The 17653-nt window shown below is 38.5% G+C and overlaps 1 protein-coding gene across 1 annotated transcript in view; it reads right to left on the bottom strand.

Moving 5' to 3' along the window:
• Positions 1-17497, bottom strand: part of LOC131438027 (cAMP-dependent protein kinase type I regulatory subunit) — a 173185-nt gene extending 155688 nt beyond the window's left edge. Inside the window, exon 1 of the mRNA XM_058607802.1 lies at positions 16743-17497. Within this exon, the coding sequence (XP_058463785.1) occupies positions 16743-16907 (165 nt within the window). The 5' untranslated portion in view covers positions 16908-17497. The remainder of the gene's footprint in view (positions 1-16742) is intronic.
• Positions 17498-17653: the final 156 nt, after the last annotated feature.

Raw genomic sequence — 17653 nt, 5'->3', positions numbered from 1 at the left:
GGACGCCACTTTTTCACCCCCCGGAGGAGTTATGGACTAAATTCATGCAAACTAAGCATCTCACGCACTTGCCAACAGACGACGTGGCGTGAGACAGGAAACAACGTAAGCACTATCCCGGTTAGCAACGAAACCAGAGAGCCGGCATATTAACTGCATCATCAGCACCCTTGGTCCCAACAGGTTAGGTTAGCGGCAGGTAGCTTAGGCAGTTTTCAATTAGTCTTTTATCAGAAGTGTACAAAGAAGGTTCCTTTGTTAATAATAATAATAAAACAAGTTTTTTAAAACTCGCTCCCGCGAACCAAGAACGTAATTATATACCTTATGATAAAAAAAGAACCGGAATTTTCATTTTAAAATTCCCGCGCTTGTCCAATCGGTAAACTCTTATTCTATCAACGTTGGCAACACTTTTATACACATTCTGTCAAATTTTGACGCATATCGTACGATTAGTTTTTGTTTGGCGTCTATACAAAGAAGTTGAAAAATTTTCGTGTGGCGATTTTTATAATGGATGAAAATTTAGAACAACGTGCGTGCATCAAATTTTGTGTTGCAAATGGATTTAAGTGTTCCGAAACGTTGAAAATGTTAGAAAAGGCCTTTGGTGAATCGTGTCTAGGAAAAACACAGGCATACGAGTGGTATAAACGCTTCAAAGGTGGTCGTACAAGCTTGGATCATGATGAGATCCCTGGCCGCCCAACAACATCTGTTACTGAAGAAATCATTGAATCGGCGAAGCAAATCGTGTTGCAAAATCGTTCTGTACCGATTAGAGAGATTGTTGTGTTGTTGGGCCTCTTTTATGAATCAGCCGAATACATTTTAACTGATGTTTTGGGTTTGAAACGCGTCGCTTCTCGGCTGGTGCCAAAAAAGCTGAATTTCATTCAAAAACAGCGTCGTGTTGATGTGGCCAAAGAGATGATTTCCAACGCAGATAGTGACCCCACATTCATCGAATGCATCATAACTGGTGATGAGGTGTGGATCTATGAATATGACGTCGAAACCGCACAACAATCGACCGAATGACGCTTCGAAGGCGAGCCGTTGTTCTAAATTTTCATCCATTATAAAAATCGCCACACGAAAATTTTTCAACTTCTTTGTATAGACGCCAAACAAAAACTAATCGTACGATATGCGTCAAAATTTGACAGAATGTGTATAAAAGTGTTGCCAACGTTGAGAGAATAAGAGTTTACCGATTGGACAAGCGCGGGAATTTTAACATGAAAATTCCGGTTCTTTGTTGATCATAAGGTAAAACAAGGGGTCTCCGGAGCTCTTATCAAAAGTGCGTTCTTCCAGCAATTCTATTACCTATCTATAAATGAATATAAAACATTACAGAGTGGGAACATCAAGACTAATACAAAATGAGTGACATGACAAGAGAGACTGCCACACAATACGAAAAACCTTGATTAACCACCTAGTGACGTGATGATACATTGTTTATATTTTAATTAGCATTTCTAAGAGATTGTTCAAAAACCATTTTATCGAATCTTGAATGAAAACAAGAAAGCTTATTTGGCAAAGCATAACCTTTCAACAGTTTTAAGCCAAAATTTAGATGAACGTTTTTTGTATCGATGTTGTAAAAATGGTTCGAAATTTTAAACACAGTTCACCTTGTAGCTCCGGAACTAGAATTCGAATTTGGACAAAATTCAATAGCAGCTTATGGAAACACAAGACCTTTCATTTGAGACTAAGTTTGTGAAAGAACGGTTCAACCGTCTGTGAGAAAATGAAGTTAGTTCCGTTTTTAAGTTATTTCCGGAAACGGGAACTTGGAGCCGGTATAGCCGAAATCGGTTTGTTGGATCAGCCAATAACATAACCTACAAATTGAAACTGTTTCGAGTCATATTTAAAGGAATGTTTCCGTTTTTTACATCTCGCTCTGAATGTCGGTTTTCGACACACTTCACCCTGTATTTCAGAAACCAGGAGTCGGATCCGGATAAAATTCAATAGCAGCCTATAGGAGAAGATAAAACTATTTATTTCAATCTAAGTTTGATCGGTTCTAATCGGTTCACCCATCTGCGAGAAAAAAGAGTGCATATTTTTTTTCAACGATCTGTGAGGAATGGAATATCACACTCACAATGATTGTATAGCCTTTCTTCATGGGAAAGGCAAAAATATTGTCGTTATATACCTTCGATGCAAGAAATTAAAATCTTGTCTAAGAAACAAAAGGACCTCGAATTAAAGCAGGTGTATTTACTGCAGTTAAATAAGACAAATAGTGAAATCTGCATTCAGCACCTGTGCAATGTATCGATCCATTTTTTCTGAATCTATAATATCTCATATGAAGTAACCAGTAAAATAATCAGAGAGTACGATGAATGAACTTTCCGGTGGTTTCTAGTCGGTTTTATATCAAAATAATCCAACTAGTTTATGTTTTATGACAAATCCTTCAACAATTTCAATTCCTTCTAGAATAGTTCTAGCAAATCAATGTCACATTTGTAGTGTATTTTTGGATTTTTTTTTAACCAATCATTGTTTTTGATTTCTACCTTTTTTATAAATATAAGAAATAGGTGTAGAACTTGCTCAAACTTTAGAAAAATTCTCGGAGCCCCGGAGGGACCGATTTTGATCAAACTAGTTGCAAATGAAAGGTCGCCCCTGAATGCTGTTGAACGGTTTTGGAATCGGATGTTTACTTATTGAATTATGTGACACTAAAAACAGAATATGGTTTTAGACTTAGATTCAGCCATAGATTGTTAAAAACCGTCCATTAAATTTTTAACAGAGATATCGATATTTTTGTGTAAGCGACTTTTTGCCTTATTCCAGTAATAGGAGTTTTACGCGCTTGATGATAAAACGACGCTTGGAACATTTGTTTGTTTGATTGCAATTGTTTCTAAGTACCAAAATGACTGTGTACAGTATCCTTTTTCGTGACATTTTACCTAGGATCGATTTTAGCACGGTTCGTTTTTGGCAACATAATCGTTCGAATATGACATATGTAAACCAGATGATGGCAAAGGTGGTAGCATTTTCGAGTTGAAAACAATTCCAAAATTATATCAATTTAAACACTTACAGTAATAAATGCTGGAAGAACATAACACCCATGTACCATTCGAATTAGTTCGTCGAGATCAGCAAATGCGTGTGTGACAAATAATTTAACTCAATTTTCTCGGAGATGGCTCAACCGTTTCCTACAGATTCATATGATAAATCGTATACTCCCAAACAATGTTCCTGAATTTCATTTGGATTCGACTTCTGGTTCCGGAGCCACAGGATGATATATGAAACTCTATTTTCTCCTAGATAGCTGAACCGATCTAAGATTCAAATGAAATCTAAGAACCATCTAAGATTCAAATGAAAGGTTCTAAAATCCTATAAAACATTCTGATTTTTAGTCAGATCCAACTTCCGATTTAGAAGTTACAAAGTGATTAGTATAAAAATGTCCATTTCACAGAAATTAATCAGGTTTATCGAGCTTGCAGATTTGGATAGTCGAATACCACATAAACTTATTTCAGTTTAAGCGGTATTCAGTTTCAGGTAACCGAAAGGTACCCCAAAATTTAATTCGCACTGTGATTTATCAAAGATGTCAGCACTGATTTTCAAAAATGTCGCATCAAATGTAAACTATACAGCTCCTTAGGTGAATTTAACTAACTTCGGCTACACTGATTTTCGAATTCCGGTTCCGGTATCGAATCGTTTCTCAAAGGTCAATCGTGCTCTCAAAAAAGACCATATCGAATTTCATAAACAAAAATTATTCCGATATAGATATAACAGATCGGCTGAAAAGTTCGTATCGTTTCTATGAGAGGGCGCCACTAGAATTAAATCCATACCATTTTCAGTTAGTACCAACCTTCAAAAGATACGTGTATAAATTTGACAGCTGTCTGATTATTAGTTTGTGAGATATTGCATTTTGAATGAAGCTACTTTTGTTGTTGTGAAAAAAATGGAAAAAAAGGAATTTCGTGTGTTGATGAAACACTACTTTTTGATGAAAAAAAGTGCCGCCGATACCAAAAAATGGCTTGATGAGTGTTATCCAGACTCTGCACCGGGCGAAGCAACAATTCGTAAGTGGTTTGCAAAATTTCGTACTGGTCATATGAGCACCGAAGACGATGAACGCAGTGGACGTCCAAAAGAGGCTGTTACCGATGAAAACGTGAAAAAAATCCACAAAATGATTTTCAATGACCGTAAAGTGAAGTTGATCGAGATAGCTGACACCCTAAAGATATCAAAGGAACGTGTTGGACATATTATTCACGAATATTTGGATAGGAGAAAGCTTTGTGCAAAATGGGTGCCGGGTGAGCTCACAATCGATCAAAAACAACAACGAATTGATGATTCTGAGCAGTGTTTGGAGCTGCTATATCGAAATAAAACCGATTTTTTTCGTCGATATATAACAATGGACGAAACATGGCTCCATCACTTCAGGAATCAGGAATCAGGAATCAGAACAAATTGGCTCGAATGGCACGTTCCCCTTGATATTTGGAGATTTGTGCCTTGCCATCCATATTATTTGTTTTCATCATTTTCCCGATGTGTTAGAGGGAGGGATCGAAGGGAAATGGTAAGGTTTGGACTAGGAGAATGGGGGAAATTGACGACACAAAAAACATAGAAAGCAGAAGTAAATTCTGCACCCCTGAGGGATGCTGAACAATCTGCTGGGGATCACATTTAGTGAAAGCAGAAGTAAATTCTGAACCTTTGCGAGGTCCCGAACAGTCTGCTCTTAAAGCCTATTCAGGTTTGTTACTATGTACGTTTTTCTGATGAACGATACGTACATAGATTTTCTGAAAACCATAGTTCAGACGGAATTTTGTTTTCTCTAGAAGGCTCATTGAGTCATCGTCGATACTGCAGAAAAACATGCGTTTTCCCACAGTAACCGGACCCGCCTTGAGTAACATCCACCGATTCAACAAAATCCCCGGATTTTGCAGATCTAATCTCATCAGAACATCGGATACAGCCAACCCTTCCTCAGTATCCCAAGGAATAGGAAGGCAAACCCGATTTTGATGTAGACTGTAGGGTTCAATAATGAACTTACTATCGCCAGCCTGCTGGTTTATCAAACCAAGCTTCTGCTTGAGCCAGGCACTGCTCATCTCATTCTCCGGAGAGAACCAGACGATGCCGTACCTAAGTCCACAGCCTTTGAAGCTTGGTATAAACTCCGTAGACGGCGTTGTGAAGAGACATTTGTTCAAGTCTCTTAATAAATGGGCTTTCAGGTCCTCAGTGAACATACCGTTCAACATCCGGACCTGAAAGCGCTCAGTTTGTTCGGACAAGTGGCCTCTAGAAGCAGAAGCCGCCTTTCCGAGAGCTTGTCTTTTGCGAATTTTTTTTTTTAGATTTCGCTCAAAGTTTTTACCTTTGTCTTCGCCTTCTGTTTCAACGGTGGAAGGCGAAGGACCGGGTTGAACATCCATCGCAGTCTGACTACTCTCGAATCCATTCCCTCTGACTTCCATATTCTGGTCGTTCCGACACTTTGTGACGGAACTCCCAGGTTTCTGGCCATCAGACGGTTCGGAATGAGAGCAGTCAGATGATTGGATGTATTTTGTATCCATTTTCCGAAAAATAAAAGAGAAAAAAGCGATACGAATTTAAAGCGTGAAAGCGCGCGAGGAAATACTCAACCTTTCGCTAGTGCGATCCAAAGTAAAAGAAAGCCGAAAGTGCGTTCCAAAAGAACAGAGTTGGATACTCACTAATACTTTAATCCTAATTAGGTAATCCCAAATTCTATGGCAGAGAATTTGTACGCAATTATATTCACAAGTAAATATAAATGCTTCGTATGGACGAGTGTGACAAACTGTCCAAATCTACACACACCGACCGAAGATACACTTGAAGTGTTAAATCGGAGTAATAAATTGTACACACAGTGGTGCAAACGTTCGAGACATGCTCGGCAAACCCGCAGCCCAACTGAAAACCCCAGAGCAGCCCCCCCAAAAGCTGTTATAAACCAACAGAACAATAAATACCACAGAGGTCAAAGTGCAAAAATGACATCTGATTTGCATCCAGTGCACTGTCTCCACAGCCAAGGGAAAAAGGAAGCGACCAGGACATCAATTTGAGCAGCACTGTTCGCGAGCAGTTCCCAAACCGTCCACACCGCGGTGTACAATTTAACACTCCTGTATCTATATAGAACAGCTAGCGCTGGCTTACCGCGCAGATTCCCTGCATGGCGCCAAGTAGTAAAGGGATATAATTTAAATCCAACGATCACACAGCGACAGATCGTGTGGAGATGAGCCAGAATGCTATTTACACATATAGCGAGTGCCCAAACAAAAAAGTTTGAAACTTTACTATCTTACCGGTATTGACCAGTACAAATAGTTTTACACCACCAGTTGCGATTGAAAGGCAACCGATTGGTGTGTATTTTGCATCTGTCACATACCTGAGTGCCCAAAGGCACCGAATGTAATGTGAAGATAGAGTGCAAAAACATTTATTTTTCCTCAGTGACACACATAGGAAGAATAAACTTACCTGAATGGTATGAGTTCATATCAAACCTGTATACTAGCCAAAGGGCTAATGGAATCCTATATACCGATGTTTGACCGGCAATATAATAAAAACACAAACACTGGCTTGCGAAGACACGATGATCGAAGCGACCATGGCGAAAAAAAGATCAGCAGCCATCAATTTGGCTGATCGGCACTTTAAAATATGCTGTTTCCAGCCACTAAAATGCACTCATTGCATCATTATAGGGTGCGACAACCCTTTAAAAACACTGAAACCACTTCTATAGCTTCCACTCGCGCAGTTTTCACTGTTTAAACCGACTTTTATTTCGGAGGGTGTTTGTGGTGTTGTGTCCACTACCCGATCACTTCACTTCACTCCGGAGTCCAATCGACAGTCAGCTGAGTGGACTGCACGCGATGAACCGAACCCAAAGCGTGGAAAGACTCAACAATCGGCCGGTAAGGTTATGGCGTCTGTATTTTGGGATTCGCATGGTATAATTTTCATCGACTACCTTGAAAAGGGAAAAACCATCAACAGTGACTATTATACACAGCGTTATTAGAGCGTTTGAAGGACGAAATTTCAAAAAAACGGCCTCATTTGAAGAAGAAAAAAGTTTTGTTTCATCAAGACAATGCACCGTGTCACAAGTCGATGAAAACCATGCTGAAATTGAACGAATTGGGCTTCGAACTGCTCCCTCATCCACCCTCATTCTCCAGATTTGGCCCCCAGTGACTTTTTCCTGTTCTCAGACCTCAAGACCTGCTCGCTGGTGAAAAAATTAGAAGCAAAGAAGAGGTAATCGCTGAAACTGAGGCCTATTTTGAGGCAAAGGACAAATCGTACTACAAAAATGGAATCGAAAAGTTGGAAGATCGCTATATTCGCTGTATCGCCTCTGATGGCAATTATGTTGAATAATAAAAACGAATTTTGGCAAAAAATGTGTGTTTTTTATTAAACGATACGAACTTTTCAGCCGAACTGTTAGATAGACATAGATGACAATAACAAAAAGGGTTTGGGTTAATTCGACGTCTCATGGAATGTTCGATCGATTGTCACACGTTCAGATTCAAATTCGATCCGATTTGCAGTTCCGACTTTACATTAATGAGTGACTAAAATCTCAAACTGCCGTTTAAAAGGACGTCGTAAATAATCATAAATAATTCACGTTCTGTATTTCAAGTTATTTACATTTAAATTTTTGCATTTTCTATATAGAAAGATTATTCATTCAATTCACCGATTGAACCGATAACTGACATTTTTTTTCAATTTGAACGACAAGACTTCTAATTCGGACTTTTGGTGAATCAAACAAATTGACTTTGACGTCACCTTTTGGATAATTTGTGTGTCTAATTGAATGAAGTTCATCAATTCGACACGATTCACGCGGCATTAATTTAGGAATTTACGACACCCAATTATTTGTGACACACACACAAGCGAACAAAAACAAAGCGACAACACCGCCGTAGGACAATTGCGGTTTTTGCGGTCCCCGTCGTTGTTGTCAGTTTGTCAGTTCGTTGGTGGAATCATTTGTCGCCGATGACGTGATCGATTTGCTTGTCACCCGGTGTGTTCTGCTTCCGACAGACGACCCTAGATGGGTGGTAGCGTGGGTGACAAGATTGATAATGCGGAGAAGATTGTAGAAGCTACTGATAGGAACAAGTTTGTCACTGCCAAAAGACGAACCGCCAACCGTCGTCGAACGTTGTTGCATCAGCACGGCAACTACGGTCGTGGTGTACTGCTTTCAGACTGGTACTTGGATTCGCTATATTTGGAGACACTTCAGAATGTTCTGCGATTTTTGTGTGGCTGTGGTTGATTGATTTTCGAATACGAAAGTAGACATGGGTCTGGAGATTCAAAGACAAATGACTTTCTTGTACAAAGACTGGAATCCAGTGATGTGTAATTTTAACGTCACTTGTTTCGATAGTTAATCGAAACAACTTAAGTATCGTACTGATACCGTTTCTCAATGTTGAGCCATTTGTTGTATTGCTTATTGAAGGATTAAAGTATCAGTGCTCACGTTGACCACAAGTCAAGTGGTACATTACATCGAACAAATGAGAATTTGAGAATCAAACATTCAATTATATAGCCCTGATAGGTAAATATTTAACAGCAGTAATTTGGCATTTTCATTCTCCCTAAAACACTATGCGTTTCATTCGAGGTCCATTCGCATCAAATTATTATTTATTTATATATTGCGCAATAGAATCCTGACACATTTTGTTCTCTAGTTACACTGGAACAAAACAAGGAAGGTGAAACCGAACACGGGATCGGAAAGTAGAAGAATGAAAATTTATTTTCGTCTAGTACTTTTCCATCATGAAGCACTGGAGTGTCGCTCTCCGTGTTTTTATTTATAACTCGTTTTTGATTAATCAATCGAACGTTGCAATTACTCGTGAGTTTAAAAAACATTGTGAAGCTGTGGGTAAAAAAAATTGTAAAAACCTGTTTTAATCCACCTAGTGGTGTAATGATACCTTTCTCATATCTCACATATGGTATGATATTGTACAAAATAATTTCCTTCAATTCTTGAAAAAAAAAGACAAGCAGATTGTCCATAAACTAGTATAATTTACAGAGTGACTCAGTACTCAGCTCGGTTAAGCCATATCTGAGAAAACAAAGTGATTCCCATTATTGCAGGTACTTCCGAAACCGAAGTCCGGGAACCGGTATAATCGAAGTCGGTTCGAGAAAAGTGACGGAAATCCATTTTTGAGTCTATGGCTGCAATCTTTGTACGTTAAACCCGGGAGCCAGGAAGGCCGAAATTTATTTGTCAGATTGGCTACTGACAATGACTACCGATTGGAATAATTTTTGAGAGGACACGGAACGACCGAAATTAGCTCTGCGCCTAATTCGTATTACTGTTTTTGAATTAGTTGATTTTAACAACAAAATTTCCAAAATAACTATAAAAAAAATGAGAATTTACTTTGCTGAAAATAACTCTTATTTCTAGAGAATGTGTTTAGTTGGCGAATATCCTGGACACAAACCATCAATATTTCAATACAACACGAAATTCTCATTGACAATTAATTTTGTTATTATAATCAGAAAATTTGTTTCTATTTATCAATCACCATCACTGAAGGACAGTACAAAGAAAACAAAAATGAAACTGGTTTTATTAACAAGTTTATTAGCCAAAAACTCATGAGAAGTGTCAAAGCAAAACAATCCATTAAAAAGCTAAAAAGGACAGTTCTGTTGAAACTGCTTGCAAATTGTTTAGATGTTTTTCACATGTGTTACGCTACATCCATATATAAATTTCTAAACCGATTTGTAAAAATGACGTAAACTCTTAGTGGAAAGTGTATTTATTCAGAATTTATGCGCATTTGCAGCGATTGTGCGTAATCATGTTTTTACGCGGAACAGTGAAGTGAGTTTCGAATGTTGCACTCTAATTGTACATGTCAATTGATGTTTTTTGTATCTTCCAACCTTCCGAGCTACGAAATCCGATGCGCTACTTGTATTCGGTTTTTGTTTTCAGAGTGCTCAAAGTTTTCAGCGATTTAGGAGAAAATTTTTCAAAAAGAAGATTTATGTTTCGTTTATATCTTTTTCTCCAAAACAACATCGTATTTATACCTACCAATATAGAAAAGCCAATCGCGTCTGAAATTTTTTCGGTAGTAGTGTGCCATCTAGTGGCTAGTAGTCATTACAGTGTTAACATTTTCTCGGTGACAGAGCGCCATATATCTGCAAATTGCAGAAGCCAATTCAACCATTTCATGATGGTTGAAAACAACGTTTTATTTCTCTAATTCAACTAAAACATTAGTTGAATGGAAATGAAGTGTGCGTTAGCTAAGAAATGACAGCACGTTTAATTGGTGAATTCAACTAAAAAATAGCCATTTCAACAAATAGTTTATTATTATTAAGGGAATTAGAATTAAAAAACCTGAATTATCAAAATTAAGTTTTTTTTTAGTTGTCTGAAAAAATAACTAACTAAAATTAAAAAATCAACCAAATTTTTCGCCAAAATGCAGATTTCTGTCTTTCCGTGAAGTTTAGAAATTATTTTACGTTTTTTACTTCGCCGCTTTTAGTGAACCTTTTAACAGTTTTACAGGGTGAAGATAATTCCGGAACCAGAAGTCGGATCCGGACGAAACTCAGGAATTTAATATGGGATTTTAAGATCTTTCGATTTAACCTGAGTTTGTGCAAATCGTTCAAGCCATCGTTGAAAAAAGTTAGTGAGATCCATTTTGGAATATATAACCACTATTTCCGGTGCTTCCGGAATAGGAAATCGGGAGCCAGGATAGCCGAAATCGATTTGTTTTGTTGTCTACTGACAATAGCCACCGATTGGATTGCTTCGTCGCTTTAAGTGAAGGTATCAAATTTAAAAAACATTTTAACTTCTAATTCCGGAACGGGAAGACAGATTTGGATGAAATATGGGAATGTTTTTTGGGACTTTGAGACCTTTCATTTGAACCTAAAATTGTTAAAATTGGTCACGCCATCTCGGAGAAAAGTGAGGATGTAATTTGAAATAGGATTTTTTACTAATCATCCTGTCATTCCAGAACCGAATCTCGGATCAAAATAAATTCAGAAACTTTGTATGGGATAATTATACCTTTCATTTGAATCTAAGTTTGTGAGAATCGGTTCAGTCGTCTTTGAGAAAAGTGAGTGCAAAAAATGTTACATACATAACAGTTCGGTTGAAAAGTTCGTATCGTTTAATAGAAACACACATTTTTTTGCCAAAATTCGTTTTTATTATTCAAAATAATTGCCATCAGAGGCGATACAGCGATTATAGCGATCTTCCAACTTTTCGATACCATTTTTGTAGTACGATTTGTCCTTTGCCTCAAAATATGCCTCAGTTTCAGCGATTACCTCTTCATTGCTTCTAAATTTTTTACCAGCGAGCATTCTCTTGAGGTCTGAGAACAGGAAAAAGTCACTGGGGGCCAAATCTGGAGAATACGGTGGATGAGGGAGCAATTCGAAGCCCAATTCGTTCAATTTCAGCATGGGTTTCATCGACTTGTGACACGGTGCATTGTCTTGATGAAACAAAACTTTTTTCTTCTTCAAATGAGGCCGTTTTTTTTAAATTTCGTCCTTCAAACGCTCTAATAACGCTATATAATAGTCACTGTTCATGGTTTTTCCCTTTTCAAGGTAGTCGTTGAAAATTATACCATGCGAATCCCAAAATACAGACGCCATAACCTTACCGGCCGATTGTTGAGTCTTTCCACGCTTTGGGTTCGGTTCATCGCGTGCAGTCCACTCAGCTGACTGTCGATTGGACTCCAGAGTGAAGTGATGGAGCCATGTTTCGTCCATTGTTATATATCGACGAAAAAAATCGGTTTTATTTCGATATAACAGGTCCAAACACTGCTCAGAATCATCAATTCGTTGTTGTTTTTGACCGATTGTGAGCTCACGCGGCACCCATTTTGCACAAAGCTTTCTCATATCCAAATATTCGTGAATAATATGTCCAACACGTTCCTTTGATATCTTTAGGGTGTCAGCTATCTCGATCAACTTCACTTTACGGTCATTGAAAATCATTTTGTGGATTTTTTTCACGTTTTCATCGGTAACAGCCTCTTTTGGACGTCCACTGCGTTCATCGTCTTCGGTGCTCATATGACCAGTACGAAATTTTGCAAACCACTTACGAATTGTTGCTTCGCCCGGTGCAGAGTCTGGATAACACTCATCAAGCCATTTTTTGGTATCGGCGGCACTTTTTTTCATCAAAAAGTAGTGTTTCATAAACACACGAAATTCCTTTTTTTCCATTTTTTTCACAATAACAAAAGTAGCTTCACTCAAAATGCAATATCTCACAAACTAATAATCAGACAGCTGTCAAATTTATACACGTATCTTTTGAAGGTTGGTACTAACTGAAAATGGTATGGATTTAATTCTAGTGGCGCCCTCTCATAGAAACGATACGAACTTTTCAGCCGATCTGTTACATACACAATCAGACTTTTTGCGTACTCGACGAACTGAGTCGAATGGTATATGACACTCGACCCTCCGGGCCTCGGTTCAAAAGTCGGTTTTCACAATGATTGCATAACCTTTCTATATGAGAAAGGCAAAACAAGTTTTGTAACCGAAGTAAAACCTCCGGGCCACGTACGGACTGTCCGGACAATAGAGAATGTTGAACGAGTTCGATTCGCTCTTGTGAAAAGTCTCGCGCGTTCGGGTAAGAAGTTGAAAGCAGTGGATTATGGACCTCGTTTATCGTTCGCGAACAACATGCTCGAAGTGCTAGGCAGTGGTGAGATTTCTCTAAGCGACATAATGACGAGCGCCGAAGCTCACTTTCAACTAGACGGCGCTATGAACAAGTAAAATTGTCGTTATTATGCGAGACGAATCCATTACAGGTTGTGGAGAAGCCTTTCCGTCTATTTAAAACGTTGATCTCATATAGAAAGGTTATGCCATCAGTGTGAAAACCAACTTTTGAACCGAGGCCCGGAGGGTCGAGTGTCATATACCATTCGACTCAGTTCGTCGAATACGCAAAATGTCTGTATGAAGATGGCAGAACCGATTTTCACAAAATTAGATTCAAATGAAAGTTCTAATCGTCAAATAGCAAATTCTGGAACTTCATCTTGATCCGACTTCCGATTCCAGAAAAACAGGGTGATTAGTGTGACAATTCCAATTTCAAATTTCTTACTCGTTTTTCTCAGAGATGACCGATTTTTACGAGCTTAGATTCAAATGGACTTATGGTCCTATTCAAAACCTCCGAATTTCATATGGATCCCATTTCTGGTTCCAGAATTATAGGATAAGTTCAACCAGTTATACAGAGCAGTGATGCAGAACACGAAAAAATTGGGTTGCTTGGAACTCAACCCAGTTCCAATCGATAGGCCTTGTCAGTTGACGGTCAAACGTATCCATTCCAACTATACCAGTCCCTGGCTTCCGGTTTCGAAAGCATCGGAAATTGTGGTCACGTACTCTAAAATGGAACGAACTCACTTTTCTCAGTGATCGCTTGGCCGATTTTTACGAACTTATACTTATGATCAAATGCAGTGGCGTCTCGTGACAAAATATATGGGTTGTGCACTGATTATGTGGTATGATATCAGATGTAACAGTTCGTTGTAAGTGAAAGCTAAAGATTGAGGAATGAATTTTCGCTTGTGCTTTTCTATACAATAAAATAACGATATACTTTTGGATAGGATTTTTTACTAAACTTATTTCGGCGCTCTGCACGTCGATAAAATCTGTCAATAACTTCATCAATAAAATCGCTTCGACGTTGCAACTGAGACAGCAATTTGTTTTCAACTGCCATAAGCATAAGCTACTGAAGCCTCTTCTGAAGGTGTTCATAGTACTTCTCGAAGAACCAAACGTGATGTCCTTCTCTTCAATTTGACCGGTTGTGCAGCGCACGAGGTGCACATGAGGACGAGATGCCACTGATCAAATGAAAGGTCTTTTGATTCTATACATAACTCCTGAATTTCCTCCGGATCTGACTTCCAGTTCCGGAATTACAAAGTGAAAAGTGTCCAAAATTTCAAACCTTCATATTAAACACACCAGTACGTACAGGCACTGGTACGGAAGAAGAAAACACAGCACCGCCTTTACGAACGAAGCACGCTGTGTGTGGTGTTCAATTAATCAAACGTCTTGAAGAAAACAGAATCACCGTACTGATACGAATGTCTATTACCTGGTAGTCGAAATAAAGCATGAGAGGTAAGCCAAACAACTGGAATTAAAGCAAAGACTTTGTCTCTATAATCAATATTCGGAATGAAATATTTTTTTCATTGAATTTATTGTTAGTGGGTTTTAAAAATGGAACAAATTCCTCAAAACTAACCAGTAAGTTCTTCTAGCATGCAGGTCTTTTTAGCTTATAACCAAACAAACTAGTCGTGAATCCACCGGTCAAACTTTGATTCAAATAGTTGACTTATTATCCTATTGAACAGTGGCGTACTAAGGAAATTTAATTTTTTACATAATCACTTTACACTCGTCACCCTATAAATCCAGAACCGGAATCAAATCGGATGAGGACAAATTACAATATCAGGCTTTCATTTCAGCTATTTTTCAAAGAAGGGCGAGTCTTACAAAAATAAACAAATCCAGTCTTTCTTCTATTTCATCCTACAAATTGCCCTAAAAATTCGAATCCTACAAAAATCTCAATCTTATTATTACAAAGAACTATTACAGGCGAAACTGTCATTCCATTTGTTTACGTAAGTTTCGCCTTCCGAGTTCCATGTCAACAAACAGGGCGATACTTGAATTACTGAAAAGGAAGAGCAAAACTATTTATTTGCATTATTTTAGATGGTTTCCAAAATATGCGCGAGAGTGTAATTTCATAATTCACACAGGGAGCATAGAAGTAAATCAATCGAAAAAGGGGGAAACTCTTTTTATGGTGGTTTATACAAGGTAAAATATACTTTTAGTGTTGCTGAAAATTTATGATTTTCTTCATAACCAAGCAGAGATAATAAAATTCAGTTTTATTGACTCAAAATATACGAAAATCTCGAGAGATAAATATCCATGTCCAGTCAACGACATAAGCGGAACAGTAGTTTCAAAATTGTGTTCTTTCTTTCATTTCCCCTATCAGTCATTTCCGGTTTTCAGTGAAAACCGTATACTGTGCAGTGTCGATATTCAACCGTAGCTTTTTCAAAAGCGTAAATGTCCCATTTAATACAAAGTGGTGCGAAAATGGTACGGAAAATCGATTCCACGTATTTAGAAGGACCGCACGAGACGCTATTATGTTCATTTTACCCCAAGTTCCATATTTTACTAGATTTTATTCAAGTTCAACTATTTTACATAAAACCGTAGTGCGTGCACTGTTTTAGCCTATTTTGTTAGTTTCGTTTTTGATACTTTTTCCCCACTTGCAGTGGAACGACAGATAAGATATGGGTCGATGATGTTCACTGTTGCCCCACTGCAGGTAAGATTAAAATAGTTCTTCGATGGTTTTCTTCCTACGACCAACTACCTGACCTTTTGTGCGACGCTGATAATGGAACCCGGATAGGCAGGGGGATAAAAAACCCATTATGCAATACAAGTTCTTATTTTTACGTTTGCAGATTATGTTGAACTGCTGATGCAAAACCCCCGGATAAGAAAAAGGCCATGTGCACTTTGCACAAACTGGTTACCCACGAGGTACCAAACCCCCAAATGACAATACAAGTTGTTTATAAGAATTTTAAACTGTCAGAATTATTTCAACTTCAATGTTTTTAAATAAAAATTTATTATAACATCAAGTAGAAGCAAATTTCAGTTGAGAATTCAACTCTACGATTGTCGATTGAGAATATTTACACAAATTTTCAGTATACGGGTGAAAAACTCTTATTTTCATAGGTCAAATCATTAAGATAAATTGTTTTTTTTTATTCGAATTACCATTCGTGCATTGTTGGTTCGATCGGTAAAAATATCTACGTCTCCCGGTATACGATCGCTACCTTCTTATCAACTACAATTCGTCCCTCCGTCTGTATAATTACTACGCAACAATCTGGGAGGATGGAAACGTCAATAATGTTGTGATGCCATTTGGTTCGGCGTGATTCGATAGCTGTATTCGAAGGTTAAAATTGTTAGTTCGAATTGAACCCTGTTGAACTTTGTACCACCATGAAATTTGCTGTAGAGTGCTTGTTCTCTGCTGTAGAGTGTTTTGAGGCGAATTCATCTATCGTATTCTTCGTCGCACATTGCAATTTGATCATTTCTTGTGTATTACGCAATTGGAGTCGAGCTGAATAATTTAAAGTTTCAAAAGATCAGAGGAGACTACTGTACTATCAACTTTAGCGAAATTCTGTATACCAAACATGTTCCGTTTCCAGTGGCACAATGTGAGCTCTTATCTCATTAATTAGCAGCGTAAAACGAGAACACGGTTCACTAGTTTTCGACGTGCTTCGAATACGCACTACTGGCAGCACTGTGCAACCATCAATTAATCCATCCCATCATGTAACGAGCGAATGCTGCTCATGTTTCTCAAAACAACTTACCCGTTCCAACTTCTGGAAGTACTGCCGCAGGAATGAAATCGGATTTTCTGGTCGAACCACGCATAGCTGCACGATGCAGTCCTTGAGAACCCGTTGGATCCGATGCGTCTGGATGTACGCCTCGCATTCGCGTAGGCTTTGCTCTTCTTCCAGCAGAGACGCCATAATTGCTGCTGTGATTTCGTGGTTCCTTTTACGGGTACTGCTGCTGGGATCTAGAGCTAGATCCGACGGAGGTTTGTGCAACTCACGGGCAATTTTCGAACGATTGTACTGGGAAAACCCTTAACTTTCACAATAGGCGAATCACAATGCAGAAATGATATGCACGCACTAAACTACACTTTATCACTAACAAGGATTGAGCCAATAGGTGCTTTCTCGCCTACGACAATACGAAAGATCAGCTCTTCGGGATGAAATCGGATCGGGAAATCCCACGACTGGGCCGTCACTATTCTAAGGGAACAACAAAACACTATTCACTTCCGTTTCCAGAATGGGAAAGGGAAACTTTTTCGCTACGTGGGTAGAAAATGGGAAAAACACTTCCTTCGTTAACGGCGATTGCCCGCTGGGTGAAAAGCTTAGCCTACCTTTCGAGCACTGTTAGTATGACTGATGATGATACTTTACTGTATTTTGTTACGAAAGGTTTACAATTCGCGATAACATTCAAATGTATAAACTGCAGCTACACACCTCTATCAGCCAATGACAATGAGTGTTGTGAAACGCAAGAAGAGTTTTCGGGACACAACTAACTTCAGAAATGCACATTTGACAGCTGTGTTCACACAAAGCGAACAAGAAGAAGAAGCAACACGAGAATGCTGTCACTGCCGCAGTAATGCCAGAATTGTCGTAAAAATGTTTTTACCAATGCAATGGAAACTAACTTCAGGAATTTT

This window comes from Malaya genurostris, chromosome 3, assembly GCF_030247185.1.
Source record: "Malaya genurostris strain Urasoe2022 chromosome 3, Malgen_1.1, whole genome shotgun sequence".
Taxonomy (NCBI): Eukaryota; Metazoa; Arthropoda; class Insecta; order Diptera; family Culicidae; genus Malaya; species Malaya genurostris.
The sequence above is the reverse complement of the archived record's forward strand: the minus strand, read 5'-3'. Positions and strand labels throughout refer to the sequence as shown.